General features: G+C 37.4%; 1 protein-coding gene across 2 annotated transcripts in view; it reads right to left on the reverse strand.

Moving 5' to 3' along the window:
- The window catches only part of CLIP4 (CAP-Gly domain containing linker protein family member 4), a 59,353-nt gene that overhangs the window by 20,141 nt on the left and 17,085 nt on the right, over positions 1-22,127 (reverse strand). For both annotated transcript variants that reach the window (XM_058551518.1, XM_058551517.1), the window contains exons 6-12: positions 21,869-21,987; positions 18,480-18,716; positions 14,305-14,440; positions 8,134-8,271; positions 3,342-3,431; positions 2,428-2,571; positions 336-470 (exon numbers count right to left, since the gene is read on the reverse strand). In XM_058551518.1, coding sequence (XP_058407501.1) covers positions 336-470; positions 2,428-2,571; positions 3,342-3,431; positions 8,134-8,271; positions 14,305-14,440; positions 18,480-18,716; positions 21,869-21,987 — 999 coding nt within the window. The remainder of the gene's footprint in view (positions 1-335; positions 471-2,427; positions 2,572-3,341; positions 3,432-8,133; positions 8,272-14,304; positions 14,441-18,479; positions 18,717-21,868; positions 21,988-22,127) is intronic.

Consider the following 22,127-nt stretch of genomic DNA (forward strand, 5'->3'; position numbering starts at 1 on the left):
AAAGATTATCCTTAGCAAAAATCTAACCCTAAAATGTTTTCTCTGTTATTTAGCACACTTGGCAATCAGTGAGAGTACAATTGAAGAGCGATAACTAATTTTAACATTAGACAATTTAAAACACAACTGGCAAGAAAAAGTTATGGATAACAGTCAACCTGAGTAAAAACGGTTTGCATTTTAATCATTGTTTTGCGTTTTATGTGCCATAACCACCATCCACAAGAACTGTTAACCAAGAATTCTCTATAATTAAATTTTATTTACATGTAAAATTTTAAACCTTTTGTATTCTAAAGAATTTAAATTGGGCAAAGAATATACAGTTGAGTTACCTGGAGCAAAGTTTGTTTTCCCAAAGAACTTAATGGTACCAATCCTCTGGCCTACCACCAACACTCTATCTCCAAGGCGGAGTTCTCCTTCACAACGGGTATTATTTGCTATAGATGTTGCTGAGGAATTCAAACCTGTTTAATTGGTTGGTGGGGGAAGGGGATAGGGCAGGAAAAGAGGAGAAAAACAAAAGGGAAAAAAACTCAAAATGCACATTCGCCAAAAAAGTCACTATGCATTCTAACCAGTCTAGTTAGCTGGAGATTTCAATATATGATGCCTTTCATTACATATGTCATCTACAGTTGTGTTTCTCACATGTGAGGCCAAGCCACTCAAAGGAAATTTGAAGGGTTTCCTGAGAAAATTATTGCCATGGGAACTTCACACACGATCCCTGGTAAAGCATCAGCTCTACTGAGATTGCCTGGGGCACTCTCTACTAGAGCAGAGGGCAGCACACTTGTTCTGGAAGGGGCTAGATAGTAAATACTTTAGGCTTTGCAAGCCATCTGTGTCCCAACTACTCAACTCTGCTGCTGCAGCACAAGAGCAGACAGAGATAAATGGGGATGGAGTGTTTTAATAAAACCTCGTTTACAAAAATAGGTGGTAAGGTGGGTTTGGGCCATGGGCTGTAGTCTGTCAATCCCTGTTCTAGTAAAATGCTGGAATTATAGTGGTCCACCGGGACTCAGGGTAAAGGATATACACAGGAATGTGATCGGAAAGTGAAATTGCTATAAAGTTCCAATTACCCCAAATTGACTTCCTCTTGATGGAACAAAACCACTCCCCTTCACGTTGATTCAAACCTAAACCCTGAAATGCCCACTATTAAACATGAGAAGTACTAGAGAAATACTGTCTAGAAAGCTGTTCAGTTGTAACAGAGAAGAGGTGGGCCCGTGCTTTCTGGACAAGTTAGCTATACAGGTCAATAAGTGAACTGCAATAAATTTAATATAGGTCAATTTCTACAGGAAGTCAGATAAAGTGTTTTATATACATCCCTACATATAACTGAAGAAATGTGAACTGAACAGATCATGCAGAATTCTCAGCTAGTTAAAAAGCCACATCAGAACAGGTTTTCATTGTCAACCTGTTAGGAGAGCCTTTGACCCTCTCCTCATAGTTCTAAATAATGACTTGGACAAAAATAGAGAAAGCATGCTTTTTAAATATGAAGACAACACAAAAGTAAGTGAAAAGCTAATATGCAAGATATAAGAAGCAAAATTCAGAGGGATGAAAACGCTAACATTCAATTACATGAAAATAAACGTAAAGTCCTATATGGAGCAGCAAAATGAGGAGACCCAGCCTAAGGCTCTACTGAGCCAATACTGCAGTGTGCTCACCACAGTGGCACGAGCAGCCTTAGACTGTGCTTGCACTGAGAGGCAACAGTTCAGCTCGCCAAGGCCGGCTGTGAGGGGTCTGGAGACCCCGCAGATGAGGAAAAGCTGGGATGGAGGGGGCTGTAACGGCAGCAGAGAAAGCACCACACAGACCTGAGGGTAGAGCCCAGCTGTGCACTGAGAAACTGCCATCATGCACCACGACTTACCTCCCTAAGCCTCGGTTTCCTCATTCATAAAATGAGGATGGTAGTAATAGGACCTACCCTATAAGTTTATTTTGAGAATTAAATGAAATAAGGTATGTAAAGTGCCTAGAATAGTATCTGCAATAATGAGTATACATTATATGTTATTCTTATAGGTTTAGATTAGAAAAGAGATAAGTAAAGAAAAATGATAAATCATACAGCTTCCAAGCATCTGAGGATCTATCATAAAGTTCTAAAGTGAACCTTGAAGGGCTGGAGGCCTTAGACACACGGGGAGGAGAAGTCAATCCAGACCAGGAAAATGGCGTGAGTACTAGGAGAATGGCTGAGAAATCCAGAGTATGCTTACAGAGGGGAGGGAGGCGGGGGGCTACGGGGAGACAGGGAGGAGTGCAAGTAGTTCAGTGTGACTGCAGTAAAGGGTTCCTTCTACACAGTTAAAAAGAGCAAATCTACTTACAAACAAACCAAGATAAAAAACACCAAGAAAGCCTGGTTGAAAAAGCCATAGATACCAGCACTGGCTCTAGATGAGACAGACGGGCTTTTGCTCATTGTCTTCTTGTTATTGCCACGGGCATTCGGTTTCTTGGGGCAGCTCTGTTTGTGTTCCAAAGAAGACGCAGAGGAGGAGCTGCTGAGGGATCCAAGCAAGGCAGCTAAAACAGGTAAAGGACAAGAATACATCAAAGGGTGGAAAACAAGACGGGAACCAATGAGATGCTTTTCCAGGTAAATCTTTCTGAACCTTTCCATTTAGCTTCCTCGATTGTGGATTATCTAGTTAAATTAAATGCCTAGTTTCATCCAAATGTATCACAGTTCACACATACAAGATTTTATAACCAAATATTTTAAAGATTCACACTATATGATGACAATCTTAGGTAGGACAGTGTTGTCACATTATTAACTTAAACTGACTACTTAGTCTAACCACCACTGTCTCTCACCTCTCACTTCAGATGAGTTAGTAGAATCCCATCTTATTTATATAAAAAACGCTATTAATATGTTTTAAGGTAACAGAGCTTAATATTGAAATGTTTTGTGTTAACCTGAAGGCAAGCAGGGATACTTCTGAATTTTCCATTCATGTTCTAGTCACCCAATGATTTGATAGCTAAAGATAACTAGAAACATTATTATCAAGCCATCTACACTGAGGAATTTCCTTTTAGTCTGTCTTTTAGTCTAATCCAGTAGTTCTCTAATTTAATTGCACATAAGGTTCACAGTACAGGATTTTGTACAAAAACCACGTATAGACTTTATTATGAGATGTTTAAGGGATTTTCAAGGGTAATTTTTACTATAATTTTTCCCTTACAAACTTTAAAACTTAGCCCCCATATAAGCTATATCACTATCTTATTTTAAAGTTCCATCAATAAATTAAATTTTGACAACAGAGTTATAAATATATTACCATCTTTCTCTGTTACAGTTTTCAGTTCTTCACCAGGAGGCAATGAAAGTGTTGATCCAGAAGCACTATCTTTTTTGGATGTCATTAATCCTAGGACACAGAAAGAAAACGCTTTCGGCAAGAAAGAATTTTGTTTAATGTTAAACTAAAAATGTGTTTGCTTTTGGGGCCAGCCCCATGGCGTAGCGGTTAAGTGCAAATGCTCTGCTGTTGCCGGCCCGGGTTCGGACCCCGGGCACACACCGACGCACCACTTGTCAGGCCATGCTATGGCGGCATCCCACATAAAGTGGAGGAAGATCAGCACAGATATTAGCTCAGGGCCAGTCTTCCTCAGCAAATAGAGGAGCATGAGCACAGACGTTGGCTCAGGGCTGGCCTTCCTCACCAAAAAAAAAAACAAAAAATGTGTTTGCTTTTTAAAGCACAGACATCCCTCGTTATCTAAATCTTATCCACTTCTGAAAACATACTGGATAATAAATTCACAGACAGCAGGGGCCAATATTTCATTATTTAAAGGGGAACGAAAAGAATGCATGCCTAGCCCATCTGAAAACCCCAATCAATTTCCCCAAATATCACTAAAGTATCTTTTAAATTCATTTAACAATCCACTAAGGAATTCCAAATAATATGAAGCATTTAAAACACAGTTACCTAATTGTTTGACACAGTGCACTCATCAATGTGTCTGCACAATGCCAGACACATTGTATTAACAGCTGAGACAGGTTTGCTGCATGCTTGCTAGGACTTGCAAACAACTCACATGACTTCACTGTGTATGCACGCAAATTCATTACAGCAGATTTTATATTTAGAGAGTGAATTTTGGGTAAAAAAATTTGCAGGGGCGGGCCCCATGGCATAGTGGTTAAGTTCAGCAAGGTCTGCTTCAGCAGCCCAGGTTCACGGGTTCGGATCCAAGGCATGGACCCACACCATTCATCAGCCATGCCAAGGCAGTGACCCACATACAAAATAGAGGAAGACGGGCACAGATGTTAGCTCAGGGCTACTCTTCCTCAAGCAAAAAGAACAAAAAAAATTGCAAATCACTGTAGGGACTATTCATTTAATTGAGAGTCAGAGAATAAGAAATCCTGTACTCTCTGCCACTAGTATTCTGAAAATGACTCCCCAACTTTCACCACACCCAACTCCCACAGCAAACTCATTTTGAAAAAGAAAAAGCTCATCAATAATACTCTACCTTATTAAGACTTCTGTTTCAATTCTACAGAACCAAATTCTTTAAATAAGAAACGTAACGGACTACACTCAGTTTTGAATTCCATCAAGCACTCACTGCAATTCTACTCACTCACGAGGCATTTTGGGTGAAGAACTGTGCTTGGCCCTCTGAGCATCACAACATGAACCAAACATGGTCCCAGCCCTAAAGGAGGACTTTTCAATTCAGGATGATGGAAAGACACGGACAAAGATAACTAAAATATGAGGACATTTTCACATAAGCACTAGCATGACGGAGGAGACAATATCACAGCTATGAAGACAAATGAATGTCTCATCAAGAAGATCACATTCTGAGATGGGTCTTGAGAGAGAGGGCAGATTTCTTCTAGAGAATATTGAAGGTATAGTCAGAGGGAACTGAGGGTAGGCATTCTGGATGGACAAAAAGAAAAAAAAATATCTTAAAGAAAGACAGGGTCAGAGAAGGATGAGGAGCTTGGCTGGAATAGAGAGTACTTTGGGGATGTGAGAGAAGTACACTGGATAGACAGGTCAGGGTAAAACCTCAGAGGGTGACAGTGCCAGCTAAGGAAATGCAACTCTTCTGTAAAGGATGAGGCTCTGATGGGCTTTGAAAAGGAGAACTAGCATGAACAGAGTTATAGCTGAATAACATTACACTGACAGCAAAGTTCAGAAGGAAACTAGAGGAGCAGAGACCAGTTAGAAGTTACTACAGGAGGCCAGGAATGAGGGCCAGAACTACAACAGCAGGAAGTGAATGGAGGGTGGGCAAGAGAGACTGTGAAGGCAACCGACAGAGGGAATTTCTTGTTTCTCAGGTATATTTTTCAGTTCTAAAATATCCATTTGGTACTTTCTTTGTATTTGAATTTTTTTATTGAGATAACCAGAGAGTCACATGCAGTTGTAAAAAACAATACAGAGAGATCTCTGGTACACTTTGCCCCGTTTACCCCAAAAGCAACATTTTACAAAACTAAAGTATAATATCACAACCAAGACACCGACATTGATGTAATCCACCAATCTTAGATTAGCCCCGTTTTACTTGTACTCGTTTGTGTGTGTGTGCGCGCGTACATGCGTGTATGCAGGCACACATGCATCACTTGGTTCTTTTTTATAGCTTCATTCCTCTGCTGAAACTTTCTTGCCATTTGTTTCAAGATTATTCAACCTAATTCTTAGAGCATGGTTATAATAAATTCTTTAAAGTCTTTATCTGATAAATGTCTATGTCATCTCAGGATTGGCATCCTTTGTTTGTCTTTTTCCTTAAGAGATATTGAGATTTTCCTGGTTTTCCACACTTTTAGCAATTCTGGATTATATCATATACATTTTGAATATTATGTTGTGGGATTCTGGGTCTCGTTTAAATCCTATGGAGAATGTTGACTGTTTTGTTTTGTTCCGAGGCAGCCGACCCAGTTAGGGTCAGGCCGGATGTCCCTACCAATCTTCTGGCACTGTAGTTCCATGGGCAGTTCAGTTGCCAAAGCCTTTTTGGGATCTTTCTCAGGTCTTGTGCTACCAGTAGTCAGTCTGAGACCTGGGCAGTGGTCTACGCAGGAGACCAAAGCCTGGGGTCAAGTCCATGCACACACAATTTGGGAGTAAGCCCAGAGGTTTGCATCCAATATTTTGAGATCACTTTCTTGAGCTCCCTCCTCTCCACGGTCTCCCTGACACTTTGATATTCCCATGGGCACCCCTTCTTGGTATTCTGGGTAGAATGCCTAGGCTTTAGTTCCCCTGCTCTGTCATATAATCTCCTGTGATTCACTCTACCTCTGGGGCCAAGCGGTGAGAAAAAAGAAGAAAAACTAATGGGGATTCCATCCACGTCCTTGCGATCACAGTTTCTCTGGTCAGAGACAAGGGTCCTCTTCCTTGGGGTTTTAGGTGCCTGGCCATCCACTGCTGCTGCCACACCATGCAGGACTGTTAGGGACTGGGGCGCACAGAGCCAAAGTGGGAAAAAAGCAATCAAGAAAGAAAACAGAGGATTCCCTCCACTTTCTGTCCAGTAGGCGACTCCTCTTCTGCTCCTCAGACCAGAAACGGAGGGCTCCTCTTTGAGCTTCCTTTCTATATCTGCTGTGTACTTTTCCGGGTTTCAGGTTTAAAGGATACCATTTACGACAGCATCAATAGTTCTTCCCAAATTGATTTAAGGTTTACATGCAATACCAATTAAAACTTCAACAGGGGCCAGTCCAGTGGCATAGTGGTTAAGGTCACACACTCCACTTCGGTGGCCTGGAGTTCACCGGTTCAGATCCTGGGTGTGGACATACTCCCCGCTCATCAAGTCATGCTGAGGCGGTGTCCCACACAGAAGAACTAGAAGGCATACAACTATGTACTGGGACTTTGGGGAGGAAAAAAAGAAAAGAGAGAGGAAGACTGGCAACAGATATTAGCTCAGGACCAATCTTCCTCACAAAAAAAAAAATAACTTCAACAGCTATCTTTATAAAAGAAACTTAACAGCTTATTCAAAAATTTATACAGAAATGTGATTTATAAGGGCCCAAATACACAAGATACTGTTTAAGAATAAGGTAGGAGGCCTTCCTCTAGTAGATATCAGATTTATTTTTTAAAAACTATAGTAATTACAAAGTGCAGTATGGACACAGGGATATTCAAATAGCCCAATGGAACGGAGTAGAAAGGCCAACCAAATTCTTGGACAAAATCCTTTAATCATGATAGAAAGCCTTTCTGCTTCAGTTATTGATGAGTTGGCAAGTATTTATTGAGCACCTATTTTATTTTATGTGCTACAGCGAACACGAACAAAATACTCTCAAAGTACAAAATACTCTCACAGTCCACTTAAAAGTTTAAAATTCTGCTGAGAGAATAAAAGATCTACACAAGTAAAGCGATCAGAAGACAAAACCCAAGATAACAAATAACAATTTGGTGCTAAGGATAAAAGTGTGTATGAAGTTAGAGAATGAAAGACCGAAGTGAACTGGAGTCATCAGGGAAGTATTCCTGCAGAAACAAAATCTGAAAAAGGACGTAAAGAAGGGCTAGGACCTCAAAAGGCAGAAGTCAAATTCCTGCACCTGGAGACACAGCATGAGGCAGTGTGAAGGACAGAGCAAGAACAGCGTACACACAAGAGAGTGAGATGTAACAAACCACAGTCGGACCACGGCAGCAGTAAGAGACTCCATCAAATAGAGACAGGACTCGGCCACTTTTAAGAGTCGGGACTTCTGATAGAAAAGAAGTCTCTAAAATCCTTGAACAGGTGAGAAACATAAAGCTAGCTGTGTTGTATACAGATTTATTGGAGGTATAAAATCTAGCTTTGAGGTGATAAAGGTATGGAGATAGTAGGAAAGAAAAGGAAGGAGCAAATCTGAAATACTCTCATTTGGAATTAAAATCATAAACCACGATCGAGGTTTAAAAATGTGTAAGACACAGGTTTTATTAAATTCAGGTGTCACAGTTAGCTAATAAAAAAGTGTGAAGCAATCTAAATACAAGGCATTCCACGAATAAAAATGCTGAAGGCATTTAACGTTCTGGTTTGACCTACCAGTATTTACTTTTGACGTGACGTGAGCTACATCAATTTTCTGGGATCTGATGAGAGGCACAGCTTTCGCAGAAGTGTGTACTATATTCCTCCTTCGATCTTTTGCTTTACTTATCTTTGAAAGAGGTGCAAAAATACCTGAGGGAGAATGTAGAATTTCAGTGTTAAGCTATTAACACTAGAGCATTTCAAATAAAGAGGCAAGTACAACTATTTAGTGATATGAAGCTTTAAGTTCTTGTTTAGTGCTGACTAGGTGGCCTATAGTGAGAGACAGAAAAAAAGTAAGACACAGCTCTTGCTCTCAAAGAGCTTACAATCTAGTTGTCAAGACTTACAACATGCACAGTAATTTAAGAATCACATAAAAGATACACAATCGGGTATTAAGTGAAATTCAGGGAAAAGAAAAATGAGTAAAGGTAATAGTTTTCCATTATAATTATTTCTGACTAAGCTATCGGCACATAATAGTGCACTATATAGTATAAAAACCATTCTTCTGTATCACTTTATCTCTAGCTCCTTTAAGACTTACATTTTTCCCACACAATAGCTTTTTATGTCCATGTTTTCTCTGTCTTTTAGACTGTATACCTTTAGAAGATAAAATTCACTGTTACTCATCTCTTCATTCCCCCATTGCATCTACTAATTACAGTGCCTTACACATAGTAGGGATATAAAAATTCCTTTTGAGTATGAAATATAACCTTCCCAAAAGGCCTAGCCCTCAGCTCCTGACCATCAGAAACCACACAGCGTGTGTTGGGGAGGGGAGGCATGTGGGGACAGAGATTTGCTGCGGGTGAAAGTATAAAATTCTATTAAAAAAGGAGTTTATCCCGGCAATAAAATATTCAGTATAAACAAGTAGGCATAGACATTAGAGACAGTAAATATGAACTACAAATACCAAGATTACCTGTCTAAGACATTTTAAAAGACAAAATAAAGTCACAATATGTATATTACACTCTTCCATTGAGTGTTTACAACCTAACAAAAACACATTATGACTAAAATGTAATATATTAAAAACAACTTGTTTTAAAATAGGTTTGCAAAAACGCTCAGGACTCTACAAAAAGTGAGTGCTTTGTTAATAGCTAACAGATGCCAACTATACTACTTCTCTGCTAATCTTGGAATTCTCTCCTCCCTTGGATTTTATACTTTATCCTGATTATCCTACCACTTTTGACTTAGGCACAACGTTGTCTCTTCTATCTCCTGCCTATCAGATTGTCCCTGACTTTCTATTCTTTTCTCTAAATTCTTTTCCTTGCCAAATACACAAACACACACACACACACACACACACACACACACACACACGACCTTGATGATGATTACATTCAGTGTTGCCAAGGGTTGGAAGAACAAAATTGTTTTATACTCTGGGAATGTAAATTTGTACAGTCTTACTGGAAGACAAAAATTCTGACCTAATCCACTTTATGGCATTAATTATAAGGAAATATTTATACTTAGAGGTGTGCACAAAGGTTACAAGGTTATATTTGTATATTATAAGGAGAAGATAGATTTCAAGAGCCAAGTTTACTACTATGATCCAATCACACTTTTGGAAATTAATCATAAGAAAATAATCTAAATAGGAAGAAAAGACCATATACCTGAATATGTCCTCACTGAAATATTATTCATAAGTAGGAGACAACAATTATTTGGCAATAGGATGAATGAATTAACTATATCTATGAACTACTGCATCACCATTAAGTAAAACAATAAAGATTGTATAAAAATAGAGAAAAATATGAAAATAAATCAAGAAAATAGAACTTAAGTTATATATTTGATTACATTACATCTGTGAAAACTGTATGTGTGGATATAGGAAACACTAAAAAATTGAAAACCAAAACATATTTATGAGAACAGACTATGAATTATTTTTCAATTTTATCTGTCATTAACATTATAATAATGTTCAAGGAATGATTTTTTTTCTTAATCTGAGGGAAATTATGTGGGTTTTCCTTCAAGTCTTAACAGAAAACTTCCACATGATAAAGCATATTTATTTTTTAAAAAAAAGAATTAAATATTTAATTCTATGGCTTGAAAAGATTTCTATAGCATATAAAATCTCACGTATATAGTTCTCACTCTTCTTGTTTTTTTAATTAACTAAATCATTTGGGAGAACTAAAACTAAATTTAAAGCAATGCCTGGATATAATCAAAGCCCAGACTGTGCATAGTACACGGCCAACCTTCCTGTTCAGTAACTCATGCTAATCAAAGTACTGACAGGATTTTTCTCAGATCTTGACATACAGTTGTACAGCTTAACTAAAAATAAACAGGTGAGGAAGAATTATTTTAAAATAGAAGAGTAATAAATTTCCAGATAAACATGGCCCATTTTGTTTAACTCCAAGTCCTCCCAAAACTCCACTAAAATATTAGTAAGAAATAAAAATGGTATCAACTCTAAAGAAAAAAGAAAATGGCAAAAAGGAGAAAAAAGTCTAAATGCTTCCAAGGAAGCTTTCAAAGAGAGGAGGAAAGGTCAAAGACAGAAGACAGAAAGACTATGAAACTTCTAAACAGCAACACTGGAAGCTCAAGATAGCAGCTGGCGAACCATGGCCCAGAGCCATATCCTGCCTGACGCCTATTTTTGTAAAGCTCTACTGAAACACAGCCACACCCGCTTGTTTACATATTGTCTAGGCTGCTTACTCACTACAACAGAAGAGCTGAATAGTTGCAACAAGAGACTGTATGGCCCACAAAGCCTAAAATATTTACTGCCTGGCGCTTTGCAGAAAAAGTTTGCCAAACTGCATTAGATAATAGGGTATCACCTTCAAAATACTGAGAGAATATGAATTCCAACCTAACATTCTTTATCTCACCAAATTATCACATGAAGTATGAGAGGAGAAATAAACATATTTTTAGAACAAAAGGTCTCAAAAAATTTACCTCCCATGAGTCCTTTGTTAAAAAGCTACTGAAGGATGAGCTCCACAAAAACAAATAAGTTAAGAAAAAACTGATTTAGAATAGTAAGAGCACCAAATCCTTCTCTTCATAGTACGAAGTCAATAGATGTCTAAAATTGGAAAAATCAAGAAAGATTCATGTAAATATATTATTTACAAATATGAATATTAATATCAGAAGATACAACAGCTAAAGGAGTTGAAAAAGTTCTTGCCCCTAAAGAGCAGGACTCGGGGTCAGGGAAGGCCAAGCCAGGGGAGGGTTTAGCTGTTGTTATTAATAAACCTTACAATACAATTTGACTTATTAAACTAGGTACATGTATTCACTTTGGTAATTACTGAAAGAAATAAAAACTGTATTACCGATATTAAAATTTATTACGAAATTTTCATAATTGCCAAAACTTAGAAGGAACTGAGATATCTTTCAGTAGGTGAATGGATAAGTAAGCTGTGGTACATCCAGACAAGGGAATATTATTCAGTGCTAAAAAGACATAGAGGAAACTTAAATGCATATTACTAAGTGAAAGAAGCCAATGTGAAAAGGCTACATACTGTATGATTCCAATGATATGACATTCTGGAGGAGGCAAAACTATGGAGACAGTAAAAAGATCAGTGGTTGCCAGGGATTGAGGGGAGGAGAGAAGGATGAATAGGTGAAGCACAGAGGATTTTTAGGGCAGTAAAAACACCCTGTATAATACTATAATGATGGATACACGTCATTACACATTTGTCTAAACCCACAGAACGTACAACACAAAGAGTGAACCCTAAGGTAACTATGAACTTTGAGTAACTATGATGTGGCAATGTAGGTTCATCAATTGTAAAAAATGTACCTTCTGGTAAAGGGATGTTGATAATAGACAAGGCTATGCATGTGTGGGAGCAGGGGGTATATGGGAAATCTCTGTACCTCCCTCTCAATTTTGCTGTGAACCCAAAACTATTCTGGGAAAAAGAGTCTTAAAACAAATATTATAAAATTTCTACAACTTAAAAAAATCTAATATGTGCTAGAATTAACAGATCAATGGAACAAAACAATCCTGAAACAAACTATAGCATTTTATGAGAATTTAGTTTATAATAAAGGAAACACAAGAAGCCAAAGGGAAAATGACAGATTTAGAAAGAGAGAGAGAAAAAACCATTGCTGAGAAGAGACAAATCTTTAGCTTCTGCTTAATCAGGGGATTCTCCACCCCTCCTGCCCCTGAACCCCCCCCACCCCAACCCCACCCCACTCCTGCCCCCCCTCGACCCCCTGGTGAGCAATGACCTGGCTCAGCACACTGAGCTGGCTCTGCAGGAAGGCTACTCCCATTTTTTATATAATCCACCACATGATCCTTGCCCCCCAACTTGCCTTTAATTATGTAAAGCGGCACAGAGGCAAGGTTCTTGGGGTATCCGGCTTTGTCCTAATGCAGCTTGCCTCTCCTTAGGATGATGAGATTTGGGGAGGCCACATGCATTCTATTACAATCTAAGCATTTCCCACTAATCTGATTTACATCTGTCTTGTGTTGCTAATGGTTTTTGATCTTGCCTTTAGTCTGCTTGACAGTTGCCAAAATTAGCTAACAGAGGAAAATTAAAATTAAATTCTTAATCTCTCACAACCAACCAAATAAATTCCAAATGGATTAAATAATGTAGTATAAAAAAACTAAAACATTCAAATAAATAAAATATATAACTAACCTTAAATTAGGAAGAACTATCTTTCTAAGCATAAAAGCAATGCACGAAATTATAAATGAAAAGTCTTTTAACTACATAAAACTATATGTCCAAAACACTGTAAATGAAATTCAAAGGCAATGACAAAATACCTGTAATAAATATAAAGGCTTAATATCCTAAATATATATTTTTATAAACTCTTACTAGTTTAAAAAAAACACTAAATGCCAATTTTTTAATGGATAAATAATATGAACAGTTATCTCCTGACAATTGCCAAGATAACACAAAAAAAACCTATATACTACAACAAAACATTTTAAATGTTTTATTTCACCACAATCAAAGATATATGAATTTAAACACAGAAATTTTCGCCCATCAAATTAGGAAAATTAAAGGAAACGTAGCAATTAAAAATCACATTTTCAAACAATATTTAAAGATTTAGGGAAATTATAATCGGATGTCAAGTAAAAATGCAAAATACATAACATAATCCAAATTTTGTGAAAAAATTTAAACAGAAAAAATATACAGATGATTTTATTTTCTTCTTTCTCCTTTTTTATGTTTTTCAAATCTTATACAATGATCATTTTTTATAAACAAAAAAAGTCTTTAATAATAGACCAAAATATGAGGCTCCATCTTAAGTGAATGACAAAAAAGAAACTGGTAATTTTGATAAATTTAAGAGCTAGCAAACAGGTAACATTTTTTGAGTGCTTACAGGGAACCAAGCACTATTCCAGGTGTTTTAAGTATTTACCAAAACATTTAATCCTCATAAATTCTTGAGGTATTGTTATCTCCATTTTATCGAAGACAAACTGAGGCACAAGGAGAGAGAGAAGGTCACACAGCTGGCAGATAGGGAAGCTGATTCACACCCGAGCACTCAGACTCCAAAGCTCATAGTGTCCTCAGCATTATACCTAACTGCCTCCCTGTCGAGCTCTAAGATGAAATACTGTACGACGAGGGAAACTAATGTTCTAGAAGAATATTTCACATCAAGGAAAAATATTCACAACATAGTAAGCGACAAAAGCAAATTGAAATCAATGTGTCCGGGTGTGTGTGTGTATAACACAGAGAGAGAGAGAGAGTATATGAATTTAATTAAACATCTGTCAGAAAGACAAAGAATCATCCCAGCTCAGGAGTACTATAATAAAGTTGGCCGCACTTGTTTTTCCAATTTTTCAAGTTTTTCAACCTCCAGAGCTCTGCATTTCCTTGATAACAAAGTCCCTCCCTCAGTCATGAATCCACAATGAGGAGGATTTAAAGAGGTCTACAGACCAGGGGGCACTCCTGGTCAGACACCTTCTCCCAGTCACTCTACTGCTCACAGCATAAAAAGGGCAGCCCCTTATTTATTTCAAAAGGGGAAAGTTTTATTTAAAAAAGTAAAGTTTTATTTTAAAAAGAGTAAAATTTGATTATTTTAAATTAATTCTCATTTAGTTAGTAACTACCTTACCATATTTGGGGGCACATCTAAAGTACTGGACTTTCCCAACACTTCCATTGTTTTTTCCTTCTGGTTCATCCAACTCAATGCCAGCCCACTGCCCACTTGCAAATTCCGTTGTTCCACAAAATCTTAATGTTCCAACCTAAAGAAAATATAAATCAGAATAACTTTTGAGTATTACTAGTAATCCTAAGTGTGCTACTCTTGCAACTTTACCATGGAAATTTTTAAAAACCGTTCTCTCAAAGTGGACTTCAGAACAAGGAATATTACCAGGGATAAAAAGAGACATTAAACAATGATAAAAGAGTCAATTCACCAAGAAGACATAAGAATCCTAAATCTGTATGCACCTAACAACTGAGCTTCAAATGAAACAGAAACTGACAGAACTGAAAAGAGAAATAGACAAAACCACAATTACAGTTGGAGACTTCAACACACCTCTCTCCATAATCAATAGGCCAAGTAGGCAGAAAATCAGTAAGGATATAGAAAACCTGAAACCTGAAACCAGCAATAAGCCAACTTGACCTAACTGACATTTATAAAACACTCCACCCAAAAAAGCAGAATACAAATGTTAAAAGAACAGAAATCATACAAAATAATTCTCAGACCATAATGCAATTAAACCAAAAATCACCAGTAAAAAGATATATGGAAAAATCTCCAAATATCTGGCAATTAAACAATATAATCTTAAATAACCCAGGGTGAAAGAGAAAATCACAAGAAATAAGAAAATATTTTGAAGTGAATGAAAATGATAACACAATATATCAAAATTTGTGAGATCCTGCAAAAGCAATGTTTAGAGGGACATTTATAGCACTAAAATGCTTTTATTAGAAAAGGTCTCAAATCAATGATATAAACTTCCACCTTAGGAAACTAGAAAGTGAAGACTCAAATTTGGCAAGCAAAAGGAAGGAAATAATAAAGAAAATAAATTAAGAACGGACAAACAATAGAGAAAATCAATGAAACCAAAAGCTGGTTCTTTGGAAAGATAACTAAAATAAATAAACTTTTCGCTGTAGACCAAGGGAAAAAGAGAGAAGACACAAATTACAAACATCATGAATGAAAGAGGGACATTATTAAATTCCGTCAATCATCTAAAGAATAGTAAGAAAATACTATGAATAACACTAAGCCTATAAATTTGACAAATGACATGAAACATTCTAATTCCTGGAAAGACACAAATTGTCAAAGCTCACACCTGAACTGAATTTGTAGCTAAAAATCTTCCAAAAAAAAAAAAAAAAACTCCAGACCCAGATGGCCTCACTGGTGAATTCTACCAAAGAATTTAAGGAAAAAATACTATGAGTTTCACACAAACTCTCATACAAGATGAAAGTGAAGGGATCAATTCCCAACTCATTTTTTGAAGCCAGCATTACCTTGATACCAAAACCAGACAAAGACATTACAAGAAAACAAAACTATAGAGCAATATCCCTCATGAATACAGAAACAAGAATCCTCAACAAAAGGACAGCAAATCAAACCCAGCAATACACAGAAAGGATAACACATCATGACCAAGTGAGGTTTATCATGAGAATGCAAAGCTTGTTCAACGTGTGAGAATTAGTAAACAAAATTCATCATATCCACAAACTATTTCAACAAGCTTTCATGATGACAATAATTGAAAAAAATCTCTCAGCAAACTAGGAATAGATGGGAACTTCCTCAGCTTAATAAAAGACATCTATACAAAATCTACAGCTAACAATTATCATACTAAATGATGAAAGACTGAGTGCTCTCCCCTTAAGACTGTGAACAGGGCAGGGATGTTGGCTCTTACCACTTCTATTCATCATTATACTGAAGGGCCTAGGCAATGAAATAAGGCAAGACAAATAAATAAAAGGCATACAGATTGGAAAGAAATAAAACTGTCTCTATTCGCAGACAAAATGATTGTTTACATAGGATATCTCAAAGAAACCACCAAAAAAAGGCCAGACCTAATAAATTTAGCAAGGTTAAAGGATACAGGTCAATATACAAAAATCAATTGTATTTCTATATACCAGCAATGAACAACGGGAAAATGAAATTTACAATAGCACCAAAGATCATGAAAAACTTAGGTATAAATCTAACAAAGTATGTGCAATATCTATATGCTTAAAACTACAAAACTGATGAAATAAACCAAAGACCTATTAAATAGAGAGATATATTGTGTTTGTGATTGAAAGACTCGGTATTTTAAGATGTCAATTCTCCTCAACTGATCTGTTTAACACAACTCCATTCAAAATCCCAGCAGAATTTTTTAATAAAAATCTGTAAGCTGATTCTAAAATGTACATGGAAAGGCAAAGGAACTAAAAAAAAGGAAAAAAATTGAAGACCTAACAATCCCTGATTTTAAGACTTACTATAAAGCTACAGCAATCATGACAGGGTAGTAGTGAAGAAAGGATAATCATTAGATCAATGGAGCAGAACAGAATCCAGAAATATACCCACACATATATGGTCAATTGACAAAGGTGCAAGGGCAATTCAAGAGAGAGCAAGAGACAGAAACAAACTCTATCTATACCTAGTACTCTGCACAAATATTAACCTAAAATTAAAGCTAAATGTAAAACCTAAACTATGAACTTCTAGAAGAAAACACAGCATAAAATTTCTTAGATATGCTAAACACACAATCCATAAAATAAAAAGTTGATAAAATGGACTTCATCAATATTTAAAACATCTGCTCTTTGAAAGACAGTCCCAAGAGAAGAGAAGACGAGCAACAGACTGAGAGAAACATAAATGTAACCAGACTGGCCAGGAGATGATCACGGTAAACCCAGCTGACTGGTGCATGCATATTCATTGTACGCGTCTACTTTCATACAGCTTTAGGTTATCCAAAATAAAACAACAAAATAACTGTTCTCAAAGTCCATTCTCAGACACAGGACAGGAATACTAAAGAAGCTGAATATTAATCCTAAGTAAAAAAACAAAAATGCTATGCATTCATAATTTCTTGATAATTTAGCTCCACAGATAGGATAATAAAAAACTAACAGAAGTCCTATGAACATCTTCTTTGCAAAGCTGGTAAATGTCATTCTCAACATAATAGTTTGTTTGTAGCTTACCTTCCTTTTTAAAGCAATTTTCTCAGTAAATCAAACTTTCAAATTTCAGTGTTTTCTGAAAAATTTGCATCGCCCTTCCCATGAGCCCACCCAAATATTTAGACATAACTATGTTAGGAAATTCAATATCCAACCAGGAATTCCCTGTTCCATTCTCCATAGTGAGCTCCCTGTTAACGCCAAAATTTAAAAAAAGGAAAAAACACCCGTCCCATATGAAGTATTAAAGAGAGAGAAAGGCAACAATTGAGTGCCATATGGACACGGAGGCTTTGAAGCAAAAGAGATATCTGGAGCATCTTTAATGGGGTGGGGTGGGGAGTCCTCTTCGCCACATACTTTTTTTTTTTATCAGGTTAAAGTAATACCTAAGATTTTTCTACTTGTGGGATCTCAAAGCCAAACACCCATGAATGGTGAGAGTCTCCTTTGCTCCCTTTCTGTGAGGTGGTAGTAGTGGGAGAAACACCACTAAGGACGGCAGGGGGGCTGGAAGGAAAGCGTCGAGGCCAGATGATTTCTCAGCTCAGGTCCGTAAACGCACTCAACAGCTCTACCTATTCTTTTCCCACTCAAATAAAGACGTCTTCACTACTAAGTTCAAATAGTTTATATTCTTTTTTTTTTTTTTTTTAAAGATTTTATTTATTTATTTATTTCCCCCCTCCAAAGCCCCAGTAGATAGTTGTATGTCATAGCTGCACATCCTTCTAGTTGCTATATGTGGGACGTGGCCTCAGCATGGCCGGAGAAGTGGTGCATCAGTGCGCGCCCAGGATCCGAACCTGGGCCGCCAGCAGCAGAGCGCGCGCTCTTAACTGCTAAGCCACGGGGCCGGCCCTCAAATAGTTTATATTCTTAAATCATACTTTATAGCAAATGTGCACCGAAGTTTCACATTTTCCATTAAGTATCTTTCTACATACATATTGAATTTTAAAAAAAAAAACTCAAAACTCTGCCCACTACTGCATGCACCCTTGGCACACAGGCCACGGACATAACGACCTTGGACAGAGCTCTCGAGATTGTAGTTACTTACGATACCTTCTGTCCTGCAATAACAACACGATCCCCCAACTTCAGGCCAAGTGACGTAAGCATTGCCTTGCTAGTAACACGATCATAATTTGGAAGCGTGGGCTTTGAGATATCACATGACAGAGGCACCGCATCCAACAGCATCTGCTTGATTTCTTTAGCAGTTGCCGCGGCATCGGCCATTTCTAATGGCATTTCGACCGGGTCTGGAACAACATCAGCAGGGACCTGTCCTTTGTCATTCTACACATAAAGAGAAGACAACAACGTCAATTCACACCTACTTAGAGCTCTACATAGTCATATACAAAATTGTTTTTGGAAAAATTTAAAGTTACATTCATTCATCATTTCTTTATTCAAAAATATTTAACATCTACTATACGCCAGAGACAACATTCTAAGTGCTAAAGATACCACAGTGAAGAAAACAACAAGCCTTGCCCTCAAAGAGCACACATTCTGGTGGGAGACACAGACTGTAAACAATCAAACAAGAAAAATATATGGTATATTAATGGTAAAAAGTGGAGAGAGAAAAGAACAATGCAGGGAAGGGGAACAGGAGACATGGGGACAGAGGTGGCTATTCACGCAGTGAGTCAGGGGAGGCCTCACTGCTAAGACACGTTGCCTCAGCAGCCAGAAGAGATGAGAGAGTACCGTGCAGGTTGGCTGGCAGGGAAATGCGTGCCTCGCCCAAGCAAGAGCAAGCGCTAAGGCCACCAGTTACAGCACGCCTGGCCACAGAGGTTTACAGAAGGCAAGTTCAGAGATAGAAGCCACAGGACTGACTGGCTTCCCAGCCCCAGATCCTAGACCCTCTCCACTAGCCCACAGCCGCCGCCTCCACTCTGTGACCTCGAACCATCTTGCCCACTCACGGAGTGACTCAGATTTCAGGAACGGAAACTACAGTTTTGATACTTCTAAAATTTGGGCTATAATCAAGAAAGCAGCTCTGTTCTCACTATAAAGGAGAGGCTGTATCCTCGGATTTATCCTGCAACAAGACAAAACGGTCAGGTACAAGCCCACTAACAGTTGCATGGTGTTTATTAACCAAAACCCTATCATATAAATTATCTCATTTGGTTCTCACATCAAGAAAAAGCTTGTGACTAAAACAGCTAAAAATCCTTGTCCATTAAGAATTTATATTGTAGTAGGAGAGACAATCACTAACTAAACAAGTAAAATATTACTAACACTTCCAGTTTGCCAACTAGGAAAATCAGGCAAGGAGAGATTAATGACTCACTCAAAGTCACTTACTCGATGACTGGCAGAGGTGACATTGTAATCCACTTCTAGGACCCTCTAGACTCTCAGTCTTTCTCCTCCATGCTATCCTTCCCTCAAACTACTTATCTTCCTCCTACACTCCCTAACCAAAAAACTTAGACTTTACGAGAAAGAGTCCAGATTATAACCCCCTTTTAGTATGATGAATCAAGATTCTTTTGCTGAGAAACTTTTTTCCCTTTTCTTCTCCAAGATAATTATCTTCAAACGATCCATATGGTTAAAAGAATGGGGCTTTTAGAACACATTTAGTTTACAAATATGTACCTCACATTTTTTGTTTTAAAATTCAAGTCAGTTTGGCCCTAACTAAAAATATCATAGGAAGACACACTATCAAATTTCTCAGACGGTGATGAACTATTTTAATCCCAGATTTCAAAGAAAAAATACAAAATATAATGAAGATATGTACAACACCAATATGTCCTCTTGATAAAAAGAGAGAGAGGGAAAAACTTTAAAAACAAAAAAACCTAACTGATAAATTGTAAGCAGTATTTACAATAAATACTTTCCTTCAGATTTTAAGTCCTCACTTTTCCAGAGTAAGTTACACACTTCTGTTAATTCCTATAAAATTTAGCAACTGAAACTTCTGTTAAGAAAAACACTAAATAACAATAAAATAACAACAATGATGATGTCATGCTGACATAAGAAGGCTTATTCATGATTAACCACAGAATTCTATTTTATTCCAAAACAGTAGTTATCAGAGAAGGATCCACGGGCTACGGCTGACTCACACGTTGACCGCTTTTTTCCTTAAGTATTAACCTTCAAATTATAGTAATCTATTATTAATTGTTTCTGGCCTGAATTTGTAATTTATCTCAGTGACATACCTCACTGCATCTAACTAAATTCAAAATATTCTCTCCACTAATGGGGTTGTGTCAACAGTTGTACTAGCAAAGGCAGACACGTCTCACCTTCACACTCCAGTCAAACTGAATTATCGTCTCCTAGCCTTTGTGCCAGCTACTCTCTCCGCCTAAAATGCTTTTCTCACCTCCCTCCTCTATCTGGTTAATTCTTAACTATGTTTAAGCACTCAGTGTCACCTCTGCCAGGAAGCCTTCCCAAGATTTGGAGAGATGCCCCTCCTACGCGACCCCATGGTGCTCTGTGCACACCCCGCTGCCCTCGCGTCGTAACACACTGAACTTGACACACTTCAGTAAAACTGACTGCTTACTTGTCCATCCTCCCCTCTAGACTGTAGTCTCCTTGAGGACAGAGTTTTTATCTTACTTACTGGTGTATTCTCCCAGTGCCCACTAAACAACAGGGTACGAAAGAAGGCGGCGGGGGGAACTAACTAACTGACGGGGTTAAACAGAAAGAAAAGCGGCAGAGAATTACGCAGGAGAGGGGAAACAGGAAAGCAGGGAGAGGGAGAGGAAAACAGGAGGGAAGAGGTTTTTCAAACACTGCCCTCCCTGCCCCTTCAAGGTAAGGCACCAACCCAATTAAGAATCCCTGCCACAGCAAGTCACTGTTATTAACACATAGGAAAAGAACACTGAAAGCCTATTCTGTGAAGACAATAAAATACCAAAGGATTTAAAGATTATGAAATTCCATCCTATAATATTACCATGAAAAAATAAATTTTTCCTTTAATTTGATTTTTAAAGGTTTACTCCATTCTTAAATATGCATTTTTTTAAATTGTCTGGAATAAAATTTCTTTCCAAAAGAATTTAAAATACGATTTAATACAGAAATATAACTTTAATATATGCATTTTTATTTAACAGCTAACTTTTTATAAATATATCAAAAGCCTAAATGAAAGATACTTAAACTCAAAGATGATGACACTTTAAGGAGCTTTTTACTTTGCTGAATGAAGCTAAGTTTTGTAGAGCTTAACAATATAAGGGGACTGAAAATCACTGCTATACTTGACATTTATTTGAGATAAAGTTTATCATCATCACTTTTTATACAGGGCACAGAAACACAAATTTTTTGCTCATGTAAGAGTTTTACAACAACATCCAAATTCAACTCTTTACTGGGAGATAATGTTAGATATTTTAATTCTTTTAATATTTTTCACTTTTAATTTAACCTCTTACCCTAAATGCAGGATTTGCTCCATGCTCGAGTAAGCATTTCACAGTACCTGCACACAAGTTATACGCGGCAATATGCAGAGCTGTCCCAAAATTAAAGTCACTGCAAGTGGCATCCACATCTGCAATTAAACATCACAAGCTTATTAACTAAAATTTTAAATTTAGCTATTATAAAGGAGCTATTATAAAAGGAGACAGGTTGAGTTTTTTGGGAGCGAGTTGGAAAAGGAGCTTTATCAACCATTTATGAGACTTAAAT

This window comes from Diceros bicornis, chromosome 12, assembly GCF_020826845.1.
Source record: "Diceros bicornis minor isolate mBicDic1 chromosome 12, mDicBic1.mat.cur, whole genome shotgun sequence".
In the NCBI taxonomy this organism is placed as follows: Eukaryota; Metazoa; Chordata; class Mammalia; order Perissodactyla; family Rhinocerotidae; genus Diceros; species Diceros bicornis.